This window comes from Malaya genurostris, chromosome 3 (assembly GCF_030247185.1).
Source record: "Malaya genurostris strain Urasoe2022 chromosome 3, Malgen_1.1, whole genome shotgun sequence".
Taxonomy (NCBI): domain Eukaryota; kingdom Metazoa; phylum Arthropoda; class Insecta; order Diptera; family Culicidae; genus Malaya; species Malaya genurostris.
The window spans coordinates 23808795-23835795 of NC_080572.1; the positions used below are offsets into that span (position 1 = coordinate 23808795).

The 27001-nt window shown below is 36.4% G+C and overlaps 1 protein-coding gene across 1 annotated transcript in view; it reads right to left on the reverse strand.

Annotated features, from left to right (window-relative positions):
• Positions 1–12369: 12369 nt before the first annotated feature.
• LOC131439119 (uncharacterized) overlaps positions 12370–27001 on the reverse strand; it is a 52104-nt gene continuing 37472 nt past the window's right edge. The window contains exon 2 of the mRNA XM_058609744.1: positions 12370–25378. Coding sequence (XP_058465727.1) covers positions 25252–25378 — 127 coding nt within the window. The 3' untranslated portion in view covers positions 12370–25251. The remainder of the gene's footprint in view (positions 25379–27001) is intronic.

The window sequence follows — 27001 nt, forward strand, 5'->3', positions numbered from 1 at the left end:
TGGCCTTTTTGAAAAAATGATTAAGCTTTGAGAAACGATTCGATACTGGAACCGAGCTTCTAAAATCGGTGTAGCCGAAATTAGTTAAATTCACCTGAGCAGTGTGTAGACATCTTTAAGAAATTGTAGTGCGAATTAAAATTTGGGGGTACATTCCGAATCGAAAACTGAATACCGCTTAAACTGAAATAAATTTATTTCGTAATCGACTATCCAAATCAGCAAACCCGATCAACCTGATTAATTTATGTGAAATTGACATTTTTATACTAATCACCCTATATCTCCTAAGCCAGAAATCGGATCGGACTAAATTTTATAGGATTTTAAGACCTCTCATTTGAATCATAGATGATTCTTAGATTTCATTTGAATCTTAGATCAGTTCATCCATCTACGAGAAAAATGAATTGCATTATTTTAATTTCGTTTCACATGTCATCCTGTGGTTCCGCAATCAGAAGTCAGATCCAAACGTAATTCAGGAACCTTGTTTGGGAGTATACTACTTTTCATATGAATCTGAGTTTGTAGAAAACGGTTTAGCCATCTCCGAGAAAATTGAATGAATATATTTGTCACACACGCATTTGCTGATCTCGAGCTGAGTCGTATGGTATATGGAAGTTATGTTCTTCCAGTTTTTATTGCTGTGAGTAGTTTAAATAAATTTAATTATGGAATTGCTTTCAACTCGAAAATGCTTATATCATCTGGTTTACATATGCGATATTCGAACGATTATGTTGCCAAAAACGAACCGTGCTAAAATCGGTCCAAGGCAAATTGTCATGAAAAAGGATGCTGAACACAGTCTTTTTGTTACTTAGAAACAATTGTATGTCACAGTATAAAAATCGTGTTTTCCTTTGCTCCCAAGCATTTCTTTGCCAGACAGCGCTCAAAACTTCTACTGCTGGAATAAGGGGAAAAGTCGTTTACACAAAAATTTCGATATCTCCGTTAAAAATGGACGGATTTTAACAATCTATGGCTATGGCGGAATCTAAGTCTGAAAATATATTCTGTTTTCAAGGTCAATTGTGACAGATACTGTAAAAAAACTGAAAATTTTGACATAAAACTTCGTGTAACTCAAACAGTAAACATCCTATCTCAAAACCATTCAATAACGTTTTGGGTGACGGGGAGACCTTTCATTTCACTAGTTTGATCAAAATCGGTCCAGCCATCTCTGAGATCTCGACCTCTTAGTTGACAACACACATACAGACACACAAAATCACACACACACACACACGGACATTTGCTCAGTTCGTCGAGCTGAATCGATTGGTATATGTCATTTGGAAATTTTTTCTAAAGTTTAAGCGAATTCTATACCTATTTTTATATACATATAAAAAAAGGTAAAAACTGCTAGTATTTAAAGCAACAACTAAAAACAGAATTATTACAAAATTTTAAAGACATCTCATGATTGAGTTTAGTACCTTCTAACCGCACCGCGGAAGAAAGTAAAAAACACACACTCTAGCCTCTTCCACGGTCTAGATGGATTTGGATTAGACTTTTTACCTTAAACCCTCAGAATGCCAAATTTCAGTCTTAGCTAACTGGAAGTGCGTAATTTTCCCGAAGTAAGATTTGTATTTTCGGAACCCGAAATTCTTGGACAAAAGTTTAAAGATTCGTTCGCTCATTCCCTCCCGAATCCCATTCAACCATCTCGCGCCAATACCCTTTTTGAGTTCAAATCGTTATCTGGCGAACATTGATAAGACTCACCAAAGAGGACTCTTCGGAGGCTGAAACCTCACCATTCGTATTGGTTTTGCAATATAGAGAGATCGATCTGTTACATAAGGAAGAGAAAAAGTTTGTGGGCCCAAAATGTGGATTAGCCGCCGTTGTTCATTCTTCATCTGATTAGAGATGTTCAACTTTTTACACGGAAGGGAATGATTTCAAGCGGCGGCTGACTTGACAAACGTGACTGCTAGAAGCTAATTAATTGTGTTTTTGCCATATTTACTGAAAAATAAGTATCTATGGTTATCTTCGTACCACAACTTTGAACTGAATCCATTTGCAAGCCACCGAAGACAATAGAATTGACCTTTAAGCGTACATTGTCGAAGCAATGTTTTCGAATCGAGTTAAATGTGGGAAATTGATCAATAAACCACCCAGACACAATCGCTCTATTGAATCTATTGAACTATTAATTCCGATTGAGTATATAGGACAGTTTTAAATCATTCGTTTGATAACAACTCATTATTAATCATTTTGTTATCCATATTGGCAAGGTTTTACTACCTGCACTCGTTCAAACTCAAGTAAATACAAAAACTCGTCCAAAAATTCGCTAAATACATGGGATAGTCGAAAGAATCACTATCACACTATCTCGTGGTGACCACGTTGATTCGATTCTCAACGGCTAAATGATATTTCATATACTCAAGCAAACACGGTGTGCAGCAGACAGCAGAAAATTGCACCGACGGTTAATGCAAAAGCGACAATCCAGCGAATGAACGCATATACTTTACAATACAGTCATCACCTCACTGGACGACTTGCTTTGTTCACAGGCAAGCACCAATTTACCCGAAACCCGACCCGTACCCGTACCCGACGGGTTTTGGAAGGGTACGGGTAAAAATGTTTATTTTTAATCGGGTACGGGTAAAAATTTTTACTGTTCACTCGGGCACGGGTAAATTTTTTTGTTGTTTAATCGGGTGCGGGTGCGGTGATTTCTAAGATCTGGGAGGAGTAGTTTATACCGCAGGAATGGATGGTAGGAGTGGTATGTCCCGTCTACAAAAAGGGCGATAAGCTAGGCGATAAGCTAGATTGTAGTGAATACCGCGCAGTCACATTGCTGAACGCCTCCTACAAGGCACTCTCCCAAATCCTTTGCCTTCGTCTATCACCAATAGCTAAGTAATTCGTACACGGAAAGACCGAAATTAGCATTTTGGCGATAAAATTAGTTGATTTTCTGATTTTAGTTAGTTATTTTTTGAGACAACTAAAAAAATCTTACTTTTGCTAATTTAGATTTTTTAATTCTAATTTTGTTAATAATAATAAAATATTTGTTGAAATGGCTATTTTTTTAGTTGAATTCACCAATGAAACGTGCTGTCATTTCTTAGCTAAGGCACGCTTCATATCCATTCAACTAATTTTTTAGTTGAATTAGAGAAATAAAACGTTGTTTTCAACCAACATAAATGGTTGAATTGGTTTCTGCAATTAGCAGCTGTATGGCGCTCGTTAGCACCGTAATGACTACTAGCCACTAGATGGCACACTACTACCGAAAAAAATTTCAGTCGCGGTTATCTTTTCTATATTTGCAGGTATAAATACGATGTTGTATTGGAGAAAAAGACATAAGCGAGACATAAACTTCTTTCTGAAAATTTTACTTCTAAATCGCTGTTTTCTTCATTCGACTTCGCGAAATCGACTCTCTCACTGAAAACTTTGAGCACTCGGAAAACAAAAACCGAATACAAGTAGTACACCGGACGGCGTAGCCCGGAATGAGAAGATACAAAAAAAATCATTTGACGTGTACAATTAGAGTGCAACATTCGAAACTCACTTCACTGTTTCGCGTAAAAACATTATTACGCACAATCGCTTTAACTGCGCACAAATTCTGAATAAATACACTTTCCACTAACAGTTTACGGCATTTTTACATATCGGTTTAGAAAATTATATAGGGATATATCGTAACACATGCGAAAAACATCTAAACAATTTGCGAGCAGTTTCAACAAGACTGTCCCTTTTAGCTTTTTAATGGATTGTTTTGCTTTGACACTGCTGTCCTTCAGTAATGACGGTGATAGATAAATAGAATCAAAGTTTCTGATTTTAATAACGAAATTAGTTGTCAATGAGAATTTCGTGTTGGATTGAAATATTGCTGGTTTGTGTCCAGAATATTCGCCAACTAAACACTTTCTCTAAAAATAAGAGTTTTTTTCAGCACAGTAAATTCTACATTTTAACTAATTTTATAGTTATTTTGGAAATTTTGTTGTTAAAATCAACTAATTCAAAAACAGTAATACGAATTAGGCGCAGAGCTAATTTCGGTCGTTCCGTGTAGGGCCGTACCCGGTCCCTCCCGAAATCATAAAAATATAAAATTATTTAGAATGTCTCAGACCTATGTTACAGAAATAACAAGACAGTAAACGTAATGAAATGTAATACAATATCAGTTTAAAGCGTATGTTAAAAACAGCCGTAAAAGGCACACCGAGAATTAGGAACATAGGCAATCTTCAGTAACATTATTTTTAAATCTTTAGGTTCCTCCCGAAATGAAATCCTGGGTACGGGCTTGCACACTTATAACAGCACTAGTTACGAATACAGCTTTCTCAGTCAAATGGATATAGGCAAACGATTTGTTTATAAAATTTTACAAACAAATCGTTTGCCTATATCCATTTGACTGAGAAAACCGCATTTTTTTCGATAAAACTCCAAATCAGTAGATATATACAAACTTGAGTTACGAATACACCTTTTGGTTATAAAATTGTTAGAGCTAGATGATCGGGATTGGCCATTAATGCGTCAAAAACCAAATATATGAGAGGAACAAGCTCTAGAGAAGAAACACTACGCCTCCCACCACGCAGGTTTTAATGGAAACTATTTAATGCATAATCGAGTAAAAGTTACGAGATTCATAGATAAAAATGTAGTGTAGTACTAACATCACATTTAGATACAGGAGAATTGTTATTTTAAATATTGGTTGGAGATTTTCTCAAATTTTCAAATACATCATTAGGATTCACGAAAAAATTAACATTTATTTCAGAAAAATTGCATAGAAGTTCAAGGTTTGTAAAAACCACCAGCTGCCGATAACATCGTGGGTGTAAGTTTGTGAGGCTAACAAAACGGGTATATTTGATAGATTAATTTAAATCAAAATCACAATTCATTTTGCTTTGTACTAAAACATTGTAGCTAAAAAAAGAATTCTCGCGAATTTTCAAACTACTTACACTGTGACAAATAATGCCACTCGATTTTCTCAGAGATGGCTGAACCGATTTTCACAAACTTACATTCAAATGGAAGGTCATAAAGCCTCATACAATTTTCCTGATTTTCATTTGGATCCGACTTACGGTTCCGAAATTACAAAGAAATTTGTGCAACTTTATGAAAAATTCGCACTCAATTTTCTCGGAAATTTCTTAACCGATTTTCACAAACTAAGAAGCAAATAAAAGGTCTTGAAATTTCGGTATTACAGTGCGATTCGTGAAAATTTTTCAATTTTATGAGTATTTTTTCACAAGCGATGGCGAAACGCGGTTCACATTTTTATAAAATCATGATAACGATGCTTTTCTATAAAAGTACACTGCCTTTCTCATATAGAAAGTTAATTCAATCACTTGGAAAAGTTCTAAGTGTTCTACATCATTCGACACAGTTCATCGAGCTGAGCAATGTCTGTGTGTGTATGTGTATGAGTATGTGTCAAATAACGTCGCTCATTAAATAAAAAATCTCATATTCCCACAGGTTACTATTGAATTTCATCATGCTTTCATGGGGTAAAAGGGGGTTTAAAATTGTAGACCGCTATTTGGAGCGACGACTTTAAAAAGGATAAAATTCTTATAGATTTGGCTCAAAACTGATTCAATTTGTAGGCTATATTAGTTACTTACTAAACCAACCGATTTCGGCTATACTTGTTCCAAGTTCCCGGTTCCAGAAGTACCGGAAATAGTGGTCGAAACTCTAAAACGAGACTCACTAAATTTTCTCAGAGATGATTTGATCGATTTCCACAAACTTAGGCTCAATTAAAAGTTCCTATAGTCTCATAAGTTGCTGTTCAATTTCATCCGAATCCGACTTTCGGTTCCAGATTTATAGAGTAAAATGTGTTTAATTATTTAGTGTGATGTAAAATGAAGAAATATTGACACAACTGTTTACAAATTGAAAAGGTTATTTTAGTTTTTTTATTACCCAAAAAAATTGCAGATTGAAAAATATAATTCTTGACAGAATCTTCTTGTGAGATTTTTGAAAATATAAGTAATATGAGAAAGTCATATTTACACCACTAGGTGGATAAAAAAAGGTTTTTACCCAGCGGGTTTTGGTCGGGTGCGAGTAAAATTTTTACTGCTCATTCGGGTTCGGGTCGGGTACGGGTATTTTTTTAAAATTTTTATCGAGTGCGGGTATTATTTTTAAAATTTGAATCGGGTACGGGTAATATTTAATACTGCTCACTCGGGTACGGGTCGGGTTCGGGTAAAAGAATTTCTATACCCGACCATCTCTAGTGGCTATCTACAATCCCTCGTCCAGTCATTAGTCCAATATCTTGATGCTCCTTCCCATTACGTCCCCATGATAAATGTTTTATAATATTATAACACAATGTAATACAGTATGATGGAATATAATATAATATAATATAATATAATATAATATAATATAAAATGTTATAATATAATATAATATAATAAAATTTAATATATTATAATATAATATACGATAACATAATTCATTACAGTGCCATATGCACCATTCCATAAGTTCCTCAGTTACCAGATGCTCTGACGTACTGGTGCTCTCGCTCCAATTGATTTACAGGGTGCTCCATTTTTTATGTCGGTATGTAAATGCTGTATAACTTGAACATTTACCAACGGAGCGATTGCATCAGATATGTTTTGGAAACGTCAATTTAGTATAATTTATATTTTCTATTATTTATAATCATCTGTTTTGGGAACGTCAATTCAGTACAATTTATATCTTCATATCAAACTGTTGGAACGGACACATGTTTGGAATTGTAGTTCGCGAAGCAGTTCATGTCCTCTTGGGATATAAACCATCTCGCGAATTATTCTAACTTTTAGTCACAAGTTTCTTTTGATACTTTCAGTAAAAGAAAATACCCCAATAAAAAGATGGGTGGGTAATGTCAGAGACATAACTGTATAACATGAATACGAATTAAACTGACATGTGTTTCCACACTTCGGAATTTTTTTTATTAGATTGAGCGGATTTAATAAACAAATAAAATAGGAATACTTTTACGTTGAATCTAAAAAAATTGGAATTATGAAATTTTTCATGATACTGTAAGTAAAATTGTGGCGACGACCGTCGTATAATATGTAAATAAATCAAGTAAAACCAAATATTTTCAATTTATTTTTTTATAGGAAAAAAAACACATAGTTTCTTTTAATAACATATTTCAAGACACATTGCGTTAAGCTATAAGATCCCGAGGGCAATTTTCAATTCGTCGTTTTGTATTTTCAGGGGTACCTTTCGGGAATTTCATAAAATCTGCTTGGTTTTGGCTGTTTGAGTTTGGAAACTCGAAATTCAAAAGAATAATAAAATAAGCATTCTAGGAGATTCATAATAACTGGTCGTATTTGCCCACTCACTGGTACTGTTTTGTTAGAAATAACCAAGTTTTAACTACCCGTATTGTCTATGGGAACTATCATGTATCTATGTGATCAGTCTATGGGAACATGCCTCGCCTATGAACCAAATGAGCAGTATACAGCTCATACCAAAGATTTTGATCTATACCATAGAATGAATAATTTCGCTAAATACGTGAAAATCAAAGGGGGAGCAAAGCTCTTTCTGCCCCTCTAAAAGATTTATTGGAGTGGACATGCCCTCCCAATATTTTGGCAACTGGAATAAATATTTAAAAATTTGCTAGAAATATCTTATTATATAATTTTTTTTCTGTTATCCTCGTCATTAGTCTTTGTAATCGTTCATATGTCTTCATTCGGAAGAGAAACTAAACTTGCTTACTTGGTTGCTTATCATTTGCTCTAACCTCTCCGTTCCCTTTATAAATATGTTCTATATATTGCGAAATTGAATAATCTCCAACATTTCATGGAACTTGCCGCCCCTGGTCATATTCATTTTTAACTTCAATGAGGAACTCCCAGATGATGACAAGCGAATTGTAGCGTATTTTTCGAATTTGAATGAATTTGAAAATTTTATTTTTTATGACATCGTAATCGATCGGTCTCGTACCAAATCCTGTAATTTTTTGCTCTAATTTGGTCCGCCTTATCTATGTGGCAGAATATGTTAACCGTTTATACCTTTATATTTGCACCGTTACAGTTCTTGAAGTGGGCAGTAATGGTTGCAAGATTCACACAATCAATTAATTAATATGAACGATTATTAATATTTAGAGGTGTGGAAGGAGCATGCAAGTTTATTTGTATTCATGTTCTTCAATTATGTCTCTGACATTATCCACTCACCTTTTTCCAAAAAAATATCTATTTGGTGACAAACTCAGCTTTTCAATTTGTCTCTCAAGTTTAGCTTCTCAATTTATCTTTCCACCCAGTCATTGCAAAAACTGAATTTAGGTATGGCGAAATGTCAAGCCAACAAAAAATAATAAATTGTGTAAAAATGATTAGTAGATTTTACATTTAGTAAAGTAATGAAGTTCAGGCTACAGTTCAGTTCTAACGAGCTGTGCACACCCAGACATAACAGCACAACCTTTCTACCTTTAGACAAGATTACAAATGTTCTACTACTAAACGGATTTTATTGGGAAAGTCAACTAAATTTCAAAGTCTCACTTCCAGATAAAAGCGTTATGTTATTCAGAATGTTTTTTCCAATAGAAATAAATTCTGCCTGACATGTAACAGTTCGGCTGAAAAGTTCCTATCGTTTAATAGAAACACACATTTTTTTGCCAAAATTCGTTTTTATTATTCAACATAATTGCCATCAGAGGCGATACAGCGATTATAGCGATCTTCCAACTTTTCGATACCATTTTTGTAGTACGATTTGTCCTTTGCCTCAAAATAGGCCTCAGTTTCAGCGATTACCTCTTCATTACTTCTAAATTTTTACCAGCGAGCATTCTCTTGAGGTCTGAGAACAGGAAAAAGTCACTGGGGGCCAAATCTGGAGAATATGGTGGATGAGGGAGCAATTCGAAGCCCAATTCGTTCAATTTCAGAATCATCAATTCGTTGTTGTTTTTGATCGATTGTGAGCTCACGCGGCACCCATTTTGCACAAAGCTTTCTCATATCCAAATATTCGTGAATAATATGTCCAACACGTTCCTTTGATATCTCTAGGGTGTCAGCTATCTCGACCAACTTCACTTTACGGTCATTGAAAATCATTTTGTGGATTTTTTTCACGTTTTCATCGGTAACAGCCTCTTTTGGACGTCCACTGCGTTCATCGTCTTCGGTGCTCATATGACCAGTACGAAATTTTGCAAACCACTTACGAATTGTTGCTTCGCCCGGTGCAGAGTCTGGACAACACTTATCAAACCATTTTTTGGTATCGGCGGCACTTTTTTTCATCAAAAAGTAGTGTTTCATCAACACACGAAATTCCTTTTATTCCATTTTTTTCACAATAACAAAAGCTTCACTTAAAATGCAATATCTTACAAACTAATAATCAGTCAGCTGTCAAATTTATACACGTATCTTTTGAAGGTTGGTACTAACTGAAAATGGTATGGATTTAATTCTAGTGGCGCCCTCTCATAGAAACGATACGAACTTTTCAGCCGATCTGTTAGTTTTGTTATAAACACACTATTTAAAAAAAACGTTGATCATACGATTTATAGTTTTAATTTATAAGAGTATTTATTAGGGGTTATGGTCCACTAGGAGATTGATAGTACTTATTAGCTCTCTCCGGACAGTACCAGAAGGCGATAATTGCAGGAGTTTTTGTCCTTTCAGTTATCAGATATTTGCAATGTTTCACTTCTGATTACTCTATTTTACTAAATTATCTTTTCATTCAACCTATCAATTTCCGTCTAACTTCGGAGAAAAGTTTTATTTGGAATGTTTTCTTCTTCCATGTTGTTGATTGTCTTTCAGGATTATAAATTGAATGAGAAAAATCAACTATTGCGCAAATCTGTTGATATTACAAAGTTAATAACAGAGATAACATATATCGGTATATTGAATACACAGTAAAAAACCCTTCTTAATCCACCTAGTGGTGTGATAATGCCTTTCTCTTCTTTCATAACAGTCTCATGAAAATATGTTTCATACTTTTATTAAATAATTTTGCATACTAATTTTGACACCAATTGATTCAGATTGATTCGAGTAGTTCACAAAAGCATGCTTCAGTGTTTATGTCACACAGTCAGCATCATTTTTCCAAACTAGTGCTTGACATTTGCGTAGCCTATATTATGAGAACAGTGATGCTAATATAAGAAACCCGTTCTCAGTCCACTTAGTGGAATTTTCATATATCTTGAAAAATCACCATAGGGGGGAGTACATGAAATTTTCGAAATAGAAAAATAAAATTGATGCCAAAAGGCTTAGAATTGCATGGAACGTCGAGATTTAATGTCATCTCGAAAAAAATTTTTTTTGAAAAAATCGTCTTTTTGGGACTTTGAAAAAAGTCCCTGAAAAAAAATTCTTTTAGATGACACTAAATTTCGATGTTTCTTGCAGTTTTAAGAGTTTCGGCATCAAAAAAAATTTTCGATTTTGGAAATTTCATGTCTCCCCTCTATGGTGCTTCTTCCAGATCGAAAATTGTCAAACCTTTACCACCGGGCAGCACTCCTTACGCATGTCCGATTTAGCTCTAATTTTGCATGAGGGCTTTTTTCGAGGTGCTTAAACTTTTGAGCACTAGTGCATAACGAAAATAGAGGTGACCCAAGGAAAGAGTCGCTTCGCACAAACTATATTGTGCCTCTAAAAAAACACGTGATATATTGTAAGTCTAAGTGTGCCACTCTGTGCCTCATGAAACAGCTACTTGTCAAAACTGAGCCCTCTGTGTGCCGCAACTGTGCAACTGTATGAACACGAAAGTGCCAATATTCATCTATGCACCATCGCATTGTGTTAATGTGTGATTGGCACATTGTTCTAAGCGTCCTCCCCTTGAAATTTTGGCACTCTTATATATAAGGGCGGTAAAAATTAACGTGTTTTGTCGGTTACGTCACATATACCATCATATATCTGGAACCAAAAGTCTCAGCCATTTGATTTTCGAACTTGATCAATGGCCCGACAGTAGCTTTCAAACGAGCCCAAGTTTGTTAAAATCGGTTCAGCCATCTCTGAGAAAATTGAGCGCGTTCAAATACAACGCTTTTTGTCGATAACGTCATTTATACAATCACTTACGTCGGTTACGTCACTTATACACACATACACACATAGACATTTTCCGATCTCGTCGAACTGAGTCGAATGGTATATAAAACTATGGGTCTCCGAGGCTCCGTTCGAAAGTCGGTTTTTCCAGCAATTCTGATACCTTTCTATAGAGAAAGGCAAACACACTTGATAATAATATTTCAAACAATAAATTAATATTTTTCTCGGTAACTGGCTGCCCAGATGAACCAATATAACCAATGAATAATTTTAATAAATAATTAAAATAATAAAGCGGAAATAACAAAGAATCGAGACGCGCGTGAAATCTGTTAACCTTTATTTGATGATTTAAAATGATTTCATAACAACTGTTTAGCATATGTAAATGCAATGAATCAACTATTTTGTCTAAATCCTATTCATTCGTTTATTTCGTTTCACGTAATTTCATTTATAAAAATAGTACGCGATAGTATTGCAAATTTTTCTTCAGTTTCCTCGAATAAGAGCTGTGAATCAAGACTTCCCGGGACTTCTATATAGGATATTGTTGAAACGTTCACTCGAGAAGTCAGTGAGTTTAGTGGTGCATCCAAGCATCTTGAAACCGGAACATACTGAGTCGCGCGCGAATAATACCAATACTGAAATTTTTACTAACAAATATCCTTCTCCCGTGACACTTGTGGAGTGCGCAGTAGTATATACGGCCTTTAGTAACAACAAGTGTTGGACTAACATCCCTTCCCATTTCTTAGACGATCTACGTTCGGGCCTGGCCGGCGCCGGTATTGATCAATGAATTCTGGGATTACCAGAAGATGTACATTGAAGGATGATTTACCAGTCCTAGGTCGGATCATCTAGAAACTCCCTGTACAATTTCAGCTAATCCCGATCAGTAACGGAATAGCAACCAGGGATGGTTGCTCAAGCTCAAGCTCAAGCTAATTTATAAAGAGTGTTTATTGAATCACTTGTTCAGAGTCTGAGAGCCTTGTCTTACAAGTAAGTTATCGTGTTACGGAGTCTCGATCTGGAAGAATTCCAAGAAAATCGTAGCACTAATCATGCATTTATCCTTCATACTAAAAATCTTTGTGTAAATTTCGGATCAAAAAAGACTCAATTTCGGATCAAAAAAGAGAAACGCCTCATGTTATTATATTTTATCTGAAAGAACTATATTTCGTTTATCTTTTTATATTTAAATATTTTGTTTACGTTGGTTGCCCACGTCATGATATAGTTTACAGTTTGTTTCCTCTATTTTAAAGTTCCTTCTGTAAAGGTTAAGGTATTACTTGTTTGCATTTCCTCATGTTCAATTATACCTTCCGGTGCGTATTTTATTTTGTTATACTGTGTTCTTACAAACCTTATATAGTACGGCTCCGCACGTATTTAGGTTCAAAGATTGATTATAGCTTGCGGGACTATGTTTATAATAAATGGTAGACGGGATATTTTTTTTCGAGGATGAGAAAGAGGGTTCATTTCGTGTTCTTCTTAGTAGACATTTCCTAGAATAGCTACTGAATGTTAGTCTGGTTTTAGGGCCGAGAATTTTCTACAGCTGGTGTCATTAGATGACTGTCTAAAAAGTTGCTGAATTACCGCAACAACATTCAGTTGCATTTTACCGAAATCCAGTGAAGACGGTGTGGTTTCATAACTCTAAAATGTTGCTTTTCGTACATTCTGTATATTCCTTTTTGTGTATGATGAACATCTAATATTTGCTGCGCTTTTAAAATAGTGGCTTTGATGACATTAACGTAGGTATTGTAGATAATCTTTTATGTTCGTCATTATTGTGTCTACGTTCTATTATCCAGTCTAGCATGACATAAAACGTTACTCGCATATCGCAACTCTCATTTATTCAGAGGGTACTAGTCATTCAGCGCGATAAATGGAGGATTCAACTGTTCTGGTTGAAAGAAAGCATGCATATTGTCTTTCCTGATGAAAACGAAATCAAAACAAGGTCGCTGCGATTTAGTTTGTTCAGTTCACCACATAAATTGGTTTCGGTAAAATTAAAAACATGTTTTACATAATTTCTGTAATGCTTGTCTATATATAATTTGTTAAAGAGAATATTTACATCAGGTGTCGTGTGACTATACAGGACACAGTAGGACTAATAGTACTTCCTTTTACACAACATGGTTTTTATGTTCAATCATCGAGTTTTCATAAGTTCATTTATTGTATGAATCCGAACTCGGAATAATTATATAAAGATTTTATTTTAAATATAAATAAATATGTTTTTACATCACAGTTCGTCAAAAATTAAAAAAAAATCATTTTCTGTTTCTCCTTCTAATATGTCCGGGGTAAGACTATTTTCTATATTTGCCATATGATAAATTTCCCATTAGCTATGATTAATTTCACTAGAAACGAATTATCGACATCTTTTGCTTAATCATCATGCTTTCTTATTTCTTTGTGTTCGTAGAAGCGTTAGAATGTATGAAGGGTTTTCAATGTTTGCTTGCTTATCTATAAGCATTGGCACCTAAATAGCAAAGGTCGTGTGCTCTTTTCATTTCCATTCGGCAACGTACGTATAATCGTCCATATAATCAAACACGCATACATAAAAAGTACTGTCCACTTCATTCGCTGCGGTAGTACTGAAACATAAAGTGAGAAGCGAAAGGATTTCTGTTTATTTTACAGTTGGAATCAAAGTTGGAATAAGTGTCATTTTTTTCCATTTCTATATCTCAAATCATATTTGAAAACAATTATCAGTTGTATCGTATCATCTGGCTCCATTGATGTTACAATTAGCTTTTAGACTATTGAAAAAAAACACATAGTGGCGAGAAAACGTAACAAAATATTTTATCACGTACTCATACTACATGCGGGTTTTCCTAGCTTTCTTTATTGGGCAACTAGTCTGCGTTGCATTACATTAGTGAGGGTACATATTTTCAACCACGAAAACGTAACAGTTAAACTATAAAACTTAGATAAACATACGGGTAATAAATAGGGATATAAAATTAAAAACACGTCTGTTCTACGTAGGTAGTCGACCTAAAACTATATACGGTTCTCTGAATTCAGGAGATTATTTTTTGGTTTTTGGTCTCAATATCAATCATAGTGAAGAATTCTTGTTGAGTAGATTTTCGGTTTGATTTTGTCCTAGAATTTGATTATTAGTTCGATTTGCTTCATTCATGTTCCTTGCTCAGCTAGAATTTTCTATATAGTATGCTGTCTTATAATAATTTAGGTTGTTCACATTGCAACTAGGAGTTTTGAAAGATATACAATAAATGAGACTAGTCTGATGTTATCTGAATTTGTTTGCTTTTAGTTTTGCTACTATCTATATAACAACTGTAGGTTTTGATTTTGTTTTGTTTTGATCGATATTGAATTATTCTTTCGAAATTGGAATTTCTTTCTTGCTGAGACCAATTTTTTTAATAACGGAAAAAGACTATATACAGATTGCTCCCAACGAAGTTTTTATGTTATAATTGCATTTTCCATTGTGCCTTGTAATGTTTCAAGTCTTCATCATCTTGCGTTCGAATTTCATTTACTTTCCCGTTAACGATATCGAAAATAACTGTTGCACTGAGATGGATGGTCTAGCAAAACTTACTGCTCTAACTTTTTGTTTTCTTTCCCTCTGTAGAACCGAAAATATTCTCGCAGATTGTTTTTTTTTGGTAAAACACTTATGCAGATATATAAATTATTAAACACGTATTTTCCTGTATGTGTGATATGAAATAGGAATGTTACCCCCAATTCAATGCCATTATTAGTGCCAATCAATTGAACATGACTTAATAGAAATAACTCTTTAGCGAGCTGCTACCGTTGGTTTCAAAGAGAACGAATTGAGTACGCAGCTAACTGAGTATGATCATATTTTTTTCAATATAATACAGACATATTTGAAACAAAGAATGGAATGGGTCAGTTTGTGTCAGTTTGACGTTAAATACATTCACGCGGTGAATCGTTAAACAACTGCTATTTTTACATACAGCCATTTAAAAAAAATGATTTTATTTCAAAAATATAATTAAGATTTTTGTACAGATGGCTTCCCAAATGGCAAAATATTTTTAATCTCATTATTTAGATTTCCCGAAGCCATATTCAAGCAATATTTATGTAGTTTTCGCTTGAGAAAACCGAAACTGACCCAGGGTAGTTTCATCGAACAAACACTTTTCACGAAACTGTGTTGATTTCGCACTTAGCAATGGGGGTTTGAGCAAACCTGATATAAAAACCAGGTTCGAAACTGGCTTGATTTTCAGTTCAACAACGTTAAAACTAGGTTCGAAACTAGCTTCAAACAAACGGTTTGACAGCAGTTAGGGTGGAAACTGGGTAAGGTTTGGTATCAAGCGAAAACGGCATTAATCAAATTGATAAAGCGTTACGTCACTGCAACCACAAGAGCCCTTGGGTCGTATGTAGCCACAGGACCGAGATGATGAAAATGCACATGCATTAGCATTAGCAACAATAACTTGTAAACGGAACTAATGATATGTAAACAAAGGAAAAGAAGGCTGTAACTGGGTGCTAAGCCCCATCGTTGTGTTCAGATCCAAGCGTGTGTTTCTAACCGCTATGCTCAGCAACAGCAACACGATGACAGAACCAGTCAGGTTGACGGTGGGTGAGAAAACAATGCAAACAGACGTGGAAAGGATATTCTTTGCTTAGTTGCGACAACCACCGGAAGAGAGCGAGGAGAAGAAGGACGTAGTGCGCATGCGAAGAAACACAACTTCTCGCCTGCCGGTTTCAGCTGTCCTATCGTCTATCCTAGAATACTTGGCGCGTTCGAAAAATATATTTATTGTACTTCGATAGATTTGATCATCACGTGTATGTCTACCCGTTCCATCGTCCATCAGATCGGTGATGCGTTTCCCGATGTCCGCGGTGTACACTGCCGGCTAAAATTGTTACGAGTGTTCAATTTGGATTATTAGGAAATTTGTTTACGACTCTGAATTTGATTCTTATTTTCGCCCGAAGCCATTTTATTTGAAGGAAAAAAGATCCGGTAACTGAGAAGAGTTGATTTTTCATTTGCTCTTACTTTAGTATTAAGAAGTAAATTGACTAGAGATCTTATTACCAACATGTCAACAAAATATGAGAGATGCGCATTATTTTGTCTGAGTGAGTTAAGTATGTTCCTAATAATTTTTCAGTCGATTTTGTTTTTCATTACCTCAACTTCAAAATGTAGTCGCCAATCACTGCATTGTTCCGCTTGATTAACATTCAATTTTGTTGAGGTTGTTATGATGTTGGAGGGAATGCATACTGTATAATGGTTAATTAGTCGGCTTGCTGACAAACACTTCATCATCATTTTTAAAAACCCCTTGGAACTCAACGTCAGCAGCAATGCAAATGAAATTAGAATCGTATTTGTCTTCAGCTCTTATATTTTCATAAAAGACGAACTTGAGCGAAACTCACCAACGAAACCGACAAAAATATTAATATGGCCAAAGTTTTTATCAGCAACTAGAAATATCGAAACTTAGTCGTATTTCTACTTATAAGAGAGTAAACAGAGCTCAGGCGTAATAGCACACAATGCTGTTGTCATGGCATAAAGCCATAATTAATTTGCAGCAATACGTCAAGGACCACACGATTGAGGAGATAACCATATGCATGTATGAATTGAAAACGGGCAGTTTAAATAATTTTTTCTTACTAGACATATTTGTTCTGCGTTATTGGTAAACGATTCGAATGCTTATATACATATCAAAGTTTTTCACAAGTTGCAAGGTTTCATAAAAGTCTCCAATTACAAGGATTGCGATAATTTTTCGATTTCACATCTCATCCAAGTTAGTCGATAAAACAATACCGCCCTCATTCGCAACGACAGAAACCAAGTACAGTATTGTGTAGTGAACAATAGAACGAGTTCAAAATGGGTGAACCAAATAAACAATAGCCACCGCAGACAATACGAAAGAATACAACTGACAGTGACAGTGCAAAATTCGACCTTTCACACCACCCTCGAATAACCCCAGTATATCGGTGACAGTAATCAACAACAATGAAGCATCCTCCTCAACAAAACCATCGGTATCCCCTATAGAACAAGGTACACCAGCTGTAGCTAACAATTTACCCAACTCCTGGGCAAACGGTAACGATTTTTCCGCCAACAACATTGATGCTGAACCAATGGATGGGAGCGAGAATAGCGAACCACTGCTCTCTATTCATTCGATGAATAGCAATGAAAGCGCCTCTCCTCCAATGAAGAAAATAACAACGAGATCCAGCATTTCATCTGGAAGACTCATGCAATATCCCATTCACCGACCACTGTCGATCGCTAGCTGAAAGCTGGATTTTCGAAAATCCGAAACGACATAATCTAATGATACTATTTTAGTTTTAAGTTAGTCGTTAATAAAGATTAGAAAATTCCCTTGGCATCTTAGAGCTTAAGCAGTGTGCCTAAAAAAATATTATATTAATGAATAAAAAAAGAAGATCCTGCAAGTAGTCGTGAATAAAAACTTTTGCATCATATTGCAAAATTTTGAAAAATGGTAAGTAATTTTAAATGCAGATTTTTTTTTTTCAAATCGTTTACCAGCAAGGGCAGAATAAATATTCTCAAATCAGCAAACTGGTTATAGTGAATTGAACTTCAATTGCTTGAATCCCGAATCATTCGGCCGGTCGTGTTGACTTTGATTATACATACATAGATGTACATTCATATGAAAGTTTTCGATTTCGATTGAAGAATTTGCTTTTGTCTGATGCGGGTTTCAGTAATTTATTGTTTATCTTTGTTATGCGGAGATGTACCAAAGGATAGATGTGTAAGTAAGTTGGAAGGCTGTTACCGTCTTTGCAATCAGTGCGGTGTGCGGTAGAATACCTACAATTGATTTTTCTATTGGTATTCATGGTTTAGTCGAGGCAAATTGTCTTCCCCATGGGAATATTATCTCGATGCAGAAACTGCATTGATGTAATTGATCGAATATACATATCCGTACGGGTGTATTAGAGTAGACAAGGTGAATCAATAAAAAGATTGATTTTAGGGCATTATTTCTTCGCTTTGTAACAATCAATTTTCATTTCTTTGTATTCATGTGCTTACCGGGTTTGACTCGTTGGGAATGAAACCGATTGTCTCCACGGGTTAGAGTTTGTGTTAGAATGAAGGTATCTAAGGTGGTGTTCAACAAAAAGTACATGTGTGTAATGTCAGGGACATAACTGGATATCGTGAATACTAATAAAACTGACACTTTTTCTTTATACTTCTGAATATCAATTAGTTGATCGATTGTGTGAATTGTGCAAGTTTTGCCCTTTTACACTACTAAAATTTGGAACGATACACCTAAACTACTGTACAGATTAGTTACATTAAACATTCTGACACACAAATATTACGAAATAATCAGTATAGTTCTTCATGATAAAATAATGGTCGTTCTGAAAAGAACCTTTTATGAAGGGGTTCGTGATGGAGAGTGAAGAGTTGAGTTCGAATTCCGTTGGATACCATTGACTTCCGATGGATAGCGCTGACTTCTGTCATATATTTTCAGGCTGACCTGTTGTCAGTGGGTGCGATACTGATATGTGTTCTGTTGGAGTCTCCTGCTTCTTCCGCTTGCGGTAACAAGCTTTGTATTTCGCTTGGAGATTCCTCGATCGCACCATAATCAAGACGATGACAACGACAGCCAAATTCGAAATGAATGGCTTCTGAGTCGGTGCTATGCATTTTATTTAGCAATCAGAAGAAATCAGCAGAAAGTTTACTACAAACTACAACTGGTTGAAAAATGTGTAGTATACAGTAAAGGGCCAAATTGTATAATTCTCTAAGATATTAAACACTGACTGGATATAAACGATTTTAAACACTATTGCGAATTTAGTACTGTGAAAATTGCAAAAAACTAATCAAATTATCTTAGATTTGCACTACACTGCTAATTTTAATTTACGATTTACAAAGAAGCAATCTTTATAGTTCTTTAGGTAATATTTAGAGCCATTAGAAGGGCTGATTTTATATAACGTTGTCCACTTTACGATTTCTTTCTCTCCAATGAAAACGACCAGCAGCTCTGTATGACGCAGTCGCTCTTGTTTGAATTGAAACTAGCTTTGCGAACGAACCGCAACACATCCGCTCGCAGTGCCAAATGGTGCCGAACTGGTTTAATGCGTCTTAATACAAGTCAATATATTCACAATTAAGTTCTGCCCATTCTTCCATATGGTAAATTTTGAAAAGGCGCCCCATAGTAAAGTAAGTCGTATTCACAACAAAAATCAGTAATAGTTGATGTAGCACACTATCGCATATAACATTCGAAATTATCGATTACCCTTTAGTCGATTATCAAGTTTACTAATCGATTACTACATTAATCGATCGATAATCCGACATCCCTAGTTTCACTTGAAGTGCAAAACGAATATGAAGGCACATAGCCGCAGATATAATCGAATCGAAAAACGCATACAACCATAAAAACATTGCAATCGCCAAGACAGTGGGATACATTTAATTTTGTTCATAGATTTATGGATTCCCTCTTTAATTGCCAGCGAACGCCACTAGCGAAAACCACGGTTAAGGTATATATGCGCGATCGTAATAATAAATATACTCAGAAGATAGCGGGGGTGAGTACTGCACAACCACCAGCACAACACATATCCAGAGCAACTCTGTTTCAGTAGATATTTCGAAAGTGCTGGAATGATAGAGCATCGGCTCATGAGCTTACTGAAATTACGTTTTCTTCAAGCCACAAGTTCTGCCTGTGTCATGTTTGAAGTGTAGATATTCATTCAGTTATGCTCACCATTTTATTTTTTACCTTTTTCTTTTTGAATTACAAGGTGAAAAATTTTTTCTCGTAATTGAAGGTGATTCAACTCTACATGAAAGTTAGTTCTACGGGCAGGATGGAATATGTCCATCCGCTGGTCGTATGGGTGCTCGCGCGTGTAATGATTGTCAAAATAAATTTCCTGTATTGGTTTTACCAAAGACTGCTTACACCCCATTCTATATAATGAGATAAGTTCCAGGTTGTAGTCGTAGGTGGTCATTAGGCCACAACTGGCTGGTGTACTGCAGGGTAATTTACGAAATTAATTTGTTCGTTTGACACGCTGCACTTAACCTAATGATACAAACCAAGTCGATGAAGGTTGCAGGTATATATTCGTTATGAGGCAAAAAAAATGGAATGATGTAATTTTTTATTGAAGACAAAAATGATTTATCCGGTCACTGATGGAAGAAGTATGACGACACGATACTCACAGCTCGTAACATTTTGACAGGAAACTTGGTATACATAACGCGGGTAAAATTTTAATGTAACTCCTTGTCATTTTTCTGGTCTTAGATAAATTAGAAAGCACAGAAAAGAAAACAACCTGTTTGTGTATCAAAATGCATCTTGTGTTAAATCAACTGTAAAAATGTATCATTTTCGACGTAATTTTACACGATTGTTTTTAAGTGTACGTTAGGAACTCATGAGACCTTGTTTTTGAATATGTCTCTGATTTCAACTAACTAACTGAGCTAAAATGTCCTCTACGCATAACATGAGACTTACAGCGTAGGTTTTTGGACAACACGTTGGAATAGACTTTCAGAATTAATAGGGTGTGAACATTATGGACAAATTATGTGTTCTCAAAGTGTCCGAACATTGTGTGTTGTGCTTCTTGCCAAAGATTCTAAATCGGCAGCTGACTTTTCCAATTCATGGCGCACTTCATGCGCGAATAATCAGTGGCAGAAGTAAGTAAGTTAGAGATTTCAAAAACAGTCTTTCATTTCCTGCTAGTTTAAAGGTTTTTAATTATAAAAAATATAACAAAAGACACTTTAAAAATTACCTTCGAATGTTCTTAATTACCGTACGGAATCTGTATATTATTATTTTTTTGCATTTTATAAATACATTTTGAAAATTGAACCCCGTTCTGATATTAAAATAGCAGGTTTAGCACAATATTTGCATTGTACAAATAATCAAGAGTTTGACTCCTACCGACTTGGCTCTGCAAGACATGTATTGAAAAAGAATTTGATGATTTTGTATTCTGATTCTTTATGTGCTTCCTCTGGAAGTTCAGAAGAAAGTTGAATTTGACAGGTTAAAGGATCTCAATTGTTCCGCTCTACAGAACTATATTTTCAGTGAATCAAGTCGTACGAAATGATCCAAGCTGTACTTTGTACAAAATACGAGCACACGCTTGAATCCCTACATGTTCCAACCTAATCGTTTTTTTTACCAAACCTCACTCATTTGTGTCCGCCCGTACTGTTGACACAGACTAACAGACATGACAGTATGAGTAAATTCTTATAAAAATAATTTTTCGTGATGCACTAGTTCCACCTATATTGTACTGCGCGAACTATTTACTATCTGTACACCCCTTGTGTTATGTAAAAGTTTTTTTACTAGTTGGTTTCCCCTCGTTTGTCAACACCGATCAGCTGCTTGCAGGGATGCCTGATTTCATCATAATATTTGAAAATGAATCGTCACATTAAATTATTGGATTACGTTGAAAATATATTTACCTTTTTCGCGATGTTGGAAGGTAACCATTTATTTGACTCAACGTTGTTCATCTAGACTATTTTTATTGTGTTGGTGGTTTTCACCCGAAATTAAGTGGCGGCAGTCCAGAAGCAAGTAAATATTGTAACAAAACGGGTTCGATTTTGTATTGCGTTGGAGGATGAGAAGTAGGCACAATTATGTATATAGTTTTGGCAATATGTATTAAATCTGTATCCTGCATGAAATTCGCATGGACGTATACAAATCAATACATTACAGGTAATTCTGTATAAATGGCAACTCTGTTGGTAAATGAAAAAAATAAACACAGTCTAGATGACAGACAGGATGTTTTTGATAGGGTAACGTGGCGCCATCATGACACATGTGAGTACTGTCCCAAATAAAGGAATATTCGAAATGACCGTTAAAATGATTGAAGAATCTAATTTGAGTGTCCTGTCTGTTAGTCTGTGCTGTTGACATGGATATCGAGGATATTCTCACGAATGAGTTTGCAAGTTTCCGAATGTCGTTCAATTTTAATTTTAATTTTCGCTCCACTTGTCGATTATCAGCTCGCCATGGGAATTTGCATAGAGCTTACAGTTCGCAATGATGATACGACACGCGGTTTGCTCTGTATCTGTATGTACGTCCCTGAGGCGAGTGAAAAGCTGGGGCCAAAGGTCGACTAGTAGTTCTCCGGTGCCGTATATTCAAGGGGTGGTGCCCAAGAGTTGCGCCCGGTTCTTTGTTTTTAATTTGAATTTGTTGGCCGGTAAACGAATTTTGCGCTGGACAGCTTCGCTTTACTGCGTTTGGCGCGGACAAACATTGCCCGGGAAATTACCTGGGTGGGCGAAAATCGTGAAGCACTTGTACGGGGTCTTCTATGATTATGCGGGAAGTTGATTGCGAGTATGGAATATATTGCGAGGCTTGGGTGCTGGAACGAGTGTTCTATTCGAGAGTAACATCAAATTTGAATTAATTATTCAATGTATTAATTTGGTGATGAAGGGGGTGAAATTGGAAAGATGGACAGAGAAAGCGATAGACCCTGGTAGGCTTCGCATCTGTTGTGCGCTGTCTGCTGATCATGATAGTGGTTAGTTTCTGTGGTTTTGGTTTGATGTCTTTTGCAGGGAGTGTGTTTCGTTCAGGGTTGAATCGGGAGGATTCAACGGTAACGCTACGGGTGTGGCACTGCATGAAAATAGACGATTGGGTAGCTCGACGGTACAACATGCTGACATATCACGTCGTAGAGTTCTTTGAGGTTCTGGAAGGTACGTGCCGTACAACCGATTGGGAAGAGGCATGGAAGCGAAGAGTATGTAGAAATACGATTTCGATCTCAACCGGAACAGCGCTACAGGATGTGCAGTGTGTGATTTTGAGCAATATTTACTTGCAATATATTATGTTTACCATTAAAACCGTCACCCGTGGGGCTGTGTGTGATGATGTTGCCACCCGAATAGTGCCAGTTGGAAGCAGGGCGGTTAAGTGCACTTTTCCGGAAATGGATGCCCCATTCGGAAAGGCATTTGTGTACACTTGCTTCCCTAGTGTGCATCGAGCAAGTTTGCAGTTGCATCTCCACTGCTTACTTCCAAGTTTCGTTGTAGTTGTTTGCGAAATTTACACATATTTAATGGAAACTTGCTTGCTTTGGTTGGCTTCGATGCGTGTGTCCTGGTTTTAGGAGTAGTACCAGCACTTCTTGGAAGGTAGTTGTAGTTGGGTGCGTTTTCCATACGATCGCACGCCAGGCAGCAGGCTTCCACACCGAGAATCCGGTGGGTTATGCGTGCGTGCGTATGCGTGTACCCCCGAATGAGGAGAATTCGATATCATCTGCCTTTACACGTCCCATCTGTTGTTTCTCTGATGCTAACCTGAGTTCAGGATGTGCTAAAAGAGCTTCTACCTACTACCACTGCTTGAGCTGTCTCCCATACACAGGTGGCGCGAAAACGACGGAAGAATTTGGTGGCCATTCCACTCCCTTGAGTTCTGCGTATCGACTCGCGAACACATCGAGGTGAACACTAACAGCACGGCAAAACCAGCACCATCGGGATCTCAAAGATGTGTGTGAGTTCGGCCTCCTACGGAAAAGGGTGGGTGCGCGCGCACGCCTTTTAAAGTCTGCCCTCCGCACGATGTACCATCTTTTCATATTTCGTTGGGATATTTCTTAGTTTTATTACTTTCAACACAATATAAAACAGGCCCGTAGTGGGGAGCTATGGCGAATACGGGGAGAATTATGGGTCCCACAAAAACCGGGTATCGCCGAATAAAGGTAGACACGAAGGGAGCTAGCATGCGGAGTACGAGGGGCTATAAAAGTCATATGACAGAAAATCAATATTTCTAGAAGAGACGGGAGCTCCAAATTTTGTTTTATATGTAGCGAGAAGCTGTTCGAGAATAAATTTTTAATTTTTTCCAATAAAGAAGAGGATAAGCACTATAGTCCTATAATTTTTTGTGGTAGCTATGACTCCGACCAAATTAACTCCAGTTCAATTCTAAGATTTTTTTCAAGTGGTATAAAATATAATGTTTCTGATTGGTATGTTTAGCAAAACATTAGCTTTCAGATTAAATTAGGTTTGACTCTAGGTTTGATTAACTAGGTTTGACTGTAGGTTTGAATTATTTAAAAGCTGTATGAATTATTGCAATTGAAGACGATAAGAGATTTAGTCGAAAAATTATGGATCATTGAATTACAATAAGCTTCAACAAACTAGATTTTGCTGCAAAAGTAACCCGACGTTCTACCCCACAAAACCAAACGACAAAATCCATCTCAGTGCATTAAGACAAATTTCACTAACACTACCTTTAGTGCATTGAACCTAGAAGGAATTCTGAAAATGATTGCAATCGAATCCGAAAGGGTTTCGTTGGGATGCTGTTACCGCTGTGGCTGCCGCCATCATATTATTTTGCGCCGCAAGATGGTGCTGTGTATGATGGTGGGAAGGAACATTGTGATGGTTTTGATGCTGTTGCTGTTGTTGATGATGTTGTTCAGATTGTTGTTGAACCTGTTGAAGATGATGGTGGCCAGAATTGAGCGCAGTCGTCAGGGATTGCTGTTGAGCCGATTGTTGCTGTTGCTGGAGATGTTGTTGATGTTGGATGGAAGAGTTTTGTTGTTGCTGTTGATGTTGTTGTTGTTGTTGCTGCTGCTGCTGCAAGCTGGACAAGCTGTTCCCAAAAGATTGGTACTGAGCCTGCTGAAGTTGCTGTTGATGCTGTGATTGGCTGGTAGATTGTGGTTGGTTATTGGTGTTACTATTGCTACCGTGATGATGCTGTTGACTCTGAGGAGCTGCCTGTGATTGTAGTCCAGCAACAGCGGGCTCTTTACGAGCCCCATAGTGTCATTCTCCGCTGGCCGTGATAGTAGTCCATTGCCAAGGGCTGTTATAGCTGTTGGCACCGGACCCTGTGCTCGTACTGCCACTTCCGGTTGTCCCTACGCTAACATTGCCTGGAGCTTTTTGAGCACTGGAAACAGAGAAATATATTCAATATTGAGTTAGTTATTAAAAACGTTGTGTAATTGATTGTTTGTGCAATTTTGATAATTGAAATCACAAGACAAGCCTCGCTAAAATGATATTTAGCTTTTGCGATTGATTTGATCAATTGAGTTGCTATTAAAAAAACTTTTTTTTATATAGTTACTCACAAAATTGATCGTACACAGGAAAAAATATCGCATTTTCCCATTTTGCTGTTCAATTAGTAAGTTTAAATTAACAAAATATATGTAATTTCAATGTTATATATTTCATGAATTGGATCATTATACATTTTATTTAAATATTAAGATTCTTCCCATTTGGTGGTTCGATTTCAACAAAAAACGCCTTAGTTCTATCTCTCAAAATTGATCGTACACTCATTATGAAAATCTGTATTATTAAGTGTAGCTGGGGAATGCGGATTGGAATATCAAATTTAGTACTTAGTGTGGCCTCCCTTAGCATCGATTACGGCTTACAGACGACGATGCATTGGGTCCACTAGTTCTTTGCGCAAGATGCTCGGATGTTTTCCCATACTTATTTTATTTTCTGTTTCAGCGTGTTTTTGTTTGATGTGTTAGTATCCTTGAACCGCCGATTAATTTTATCCCATGGGTTTTTGATGGGATTCATGTCTGGTGACTGTGGTGGTGTTTTTAATTGCTTAGGAACGTTATGTAACAGCCATTCCCTAACAACATGTGAGGTATGTTTTGGATCATTGTCCTGTTGGAAACAATATTCTGATGATAGTCCTAATTTTTGTGCACTTGGTTTTTGGTTACGTTTTAGGATATCCATATATAGCATTTTGTCCATATTCCGGTCGATAAACTCCAGTGTTCCTGTGCTCGAAAGCTGCCATACAACCCTACAACATAACACACCCACCACCATGTTTCACTGTTGGTCTCAAATTTTTATATATGAGCTCTGTATTCGGCTCTCTCCAAACAATTTGTCTACCATCAAATCCAAAGCAAATTATTTTTATGTCATCAGTGAATATTACCTGATTTCAAAACTCCAGCCCTTTGTTTACGTGGGTTTTGTCAAGCCGCTGATTTACTGCTGATATGAATGGCTTTTTACGGGCAACATGACCATGCAGATTAGATTTCCTGAGAACGCGGCGAACAGCTTCAGTTGAAACAGGTCGGTTGACATCTTGAGACACTTCCGCCGTCAATTTCGGTTCACTTATTTTCGGGTTATTTCGTATTTTGCGAACTATAAACCGTTCGTCAACTTCCGATAGAGGGAGACGGGTATAGCGTGATGGGCTAGTCGATGCCTTTCACGCAGCCCACCTGGGTTCGATCCCCAACCCCGCACATAGGGTCAGAAAGCTTTTCTGACCTGAAGAGGCGAATGACGTTAAGGTTAAAACCTCTATAATTGAAACAAAAAAAAAACTTCCGATAGGTTTTCTTCCCCTTTCTACCTTGTTCTTCAGAGTTTTCTCGTATTTCCAGTTGTCAATGATATTCTGTACGGTGGAATGTGATCTTCCAACGATTTCTCCTATTTCGCGTAAGGATTTTCCTTTACAGCACAAGGAAATCATCAATTTTCTTGTAGAAATCTCTTTTTGCTTTCT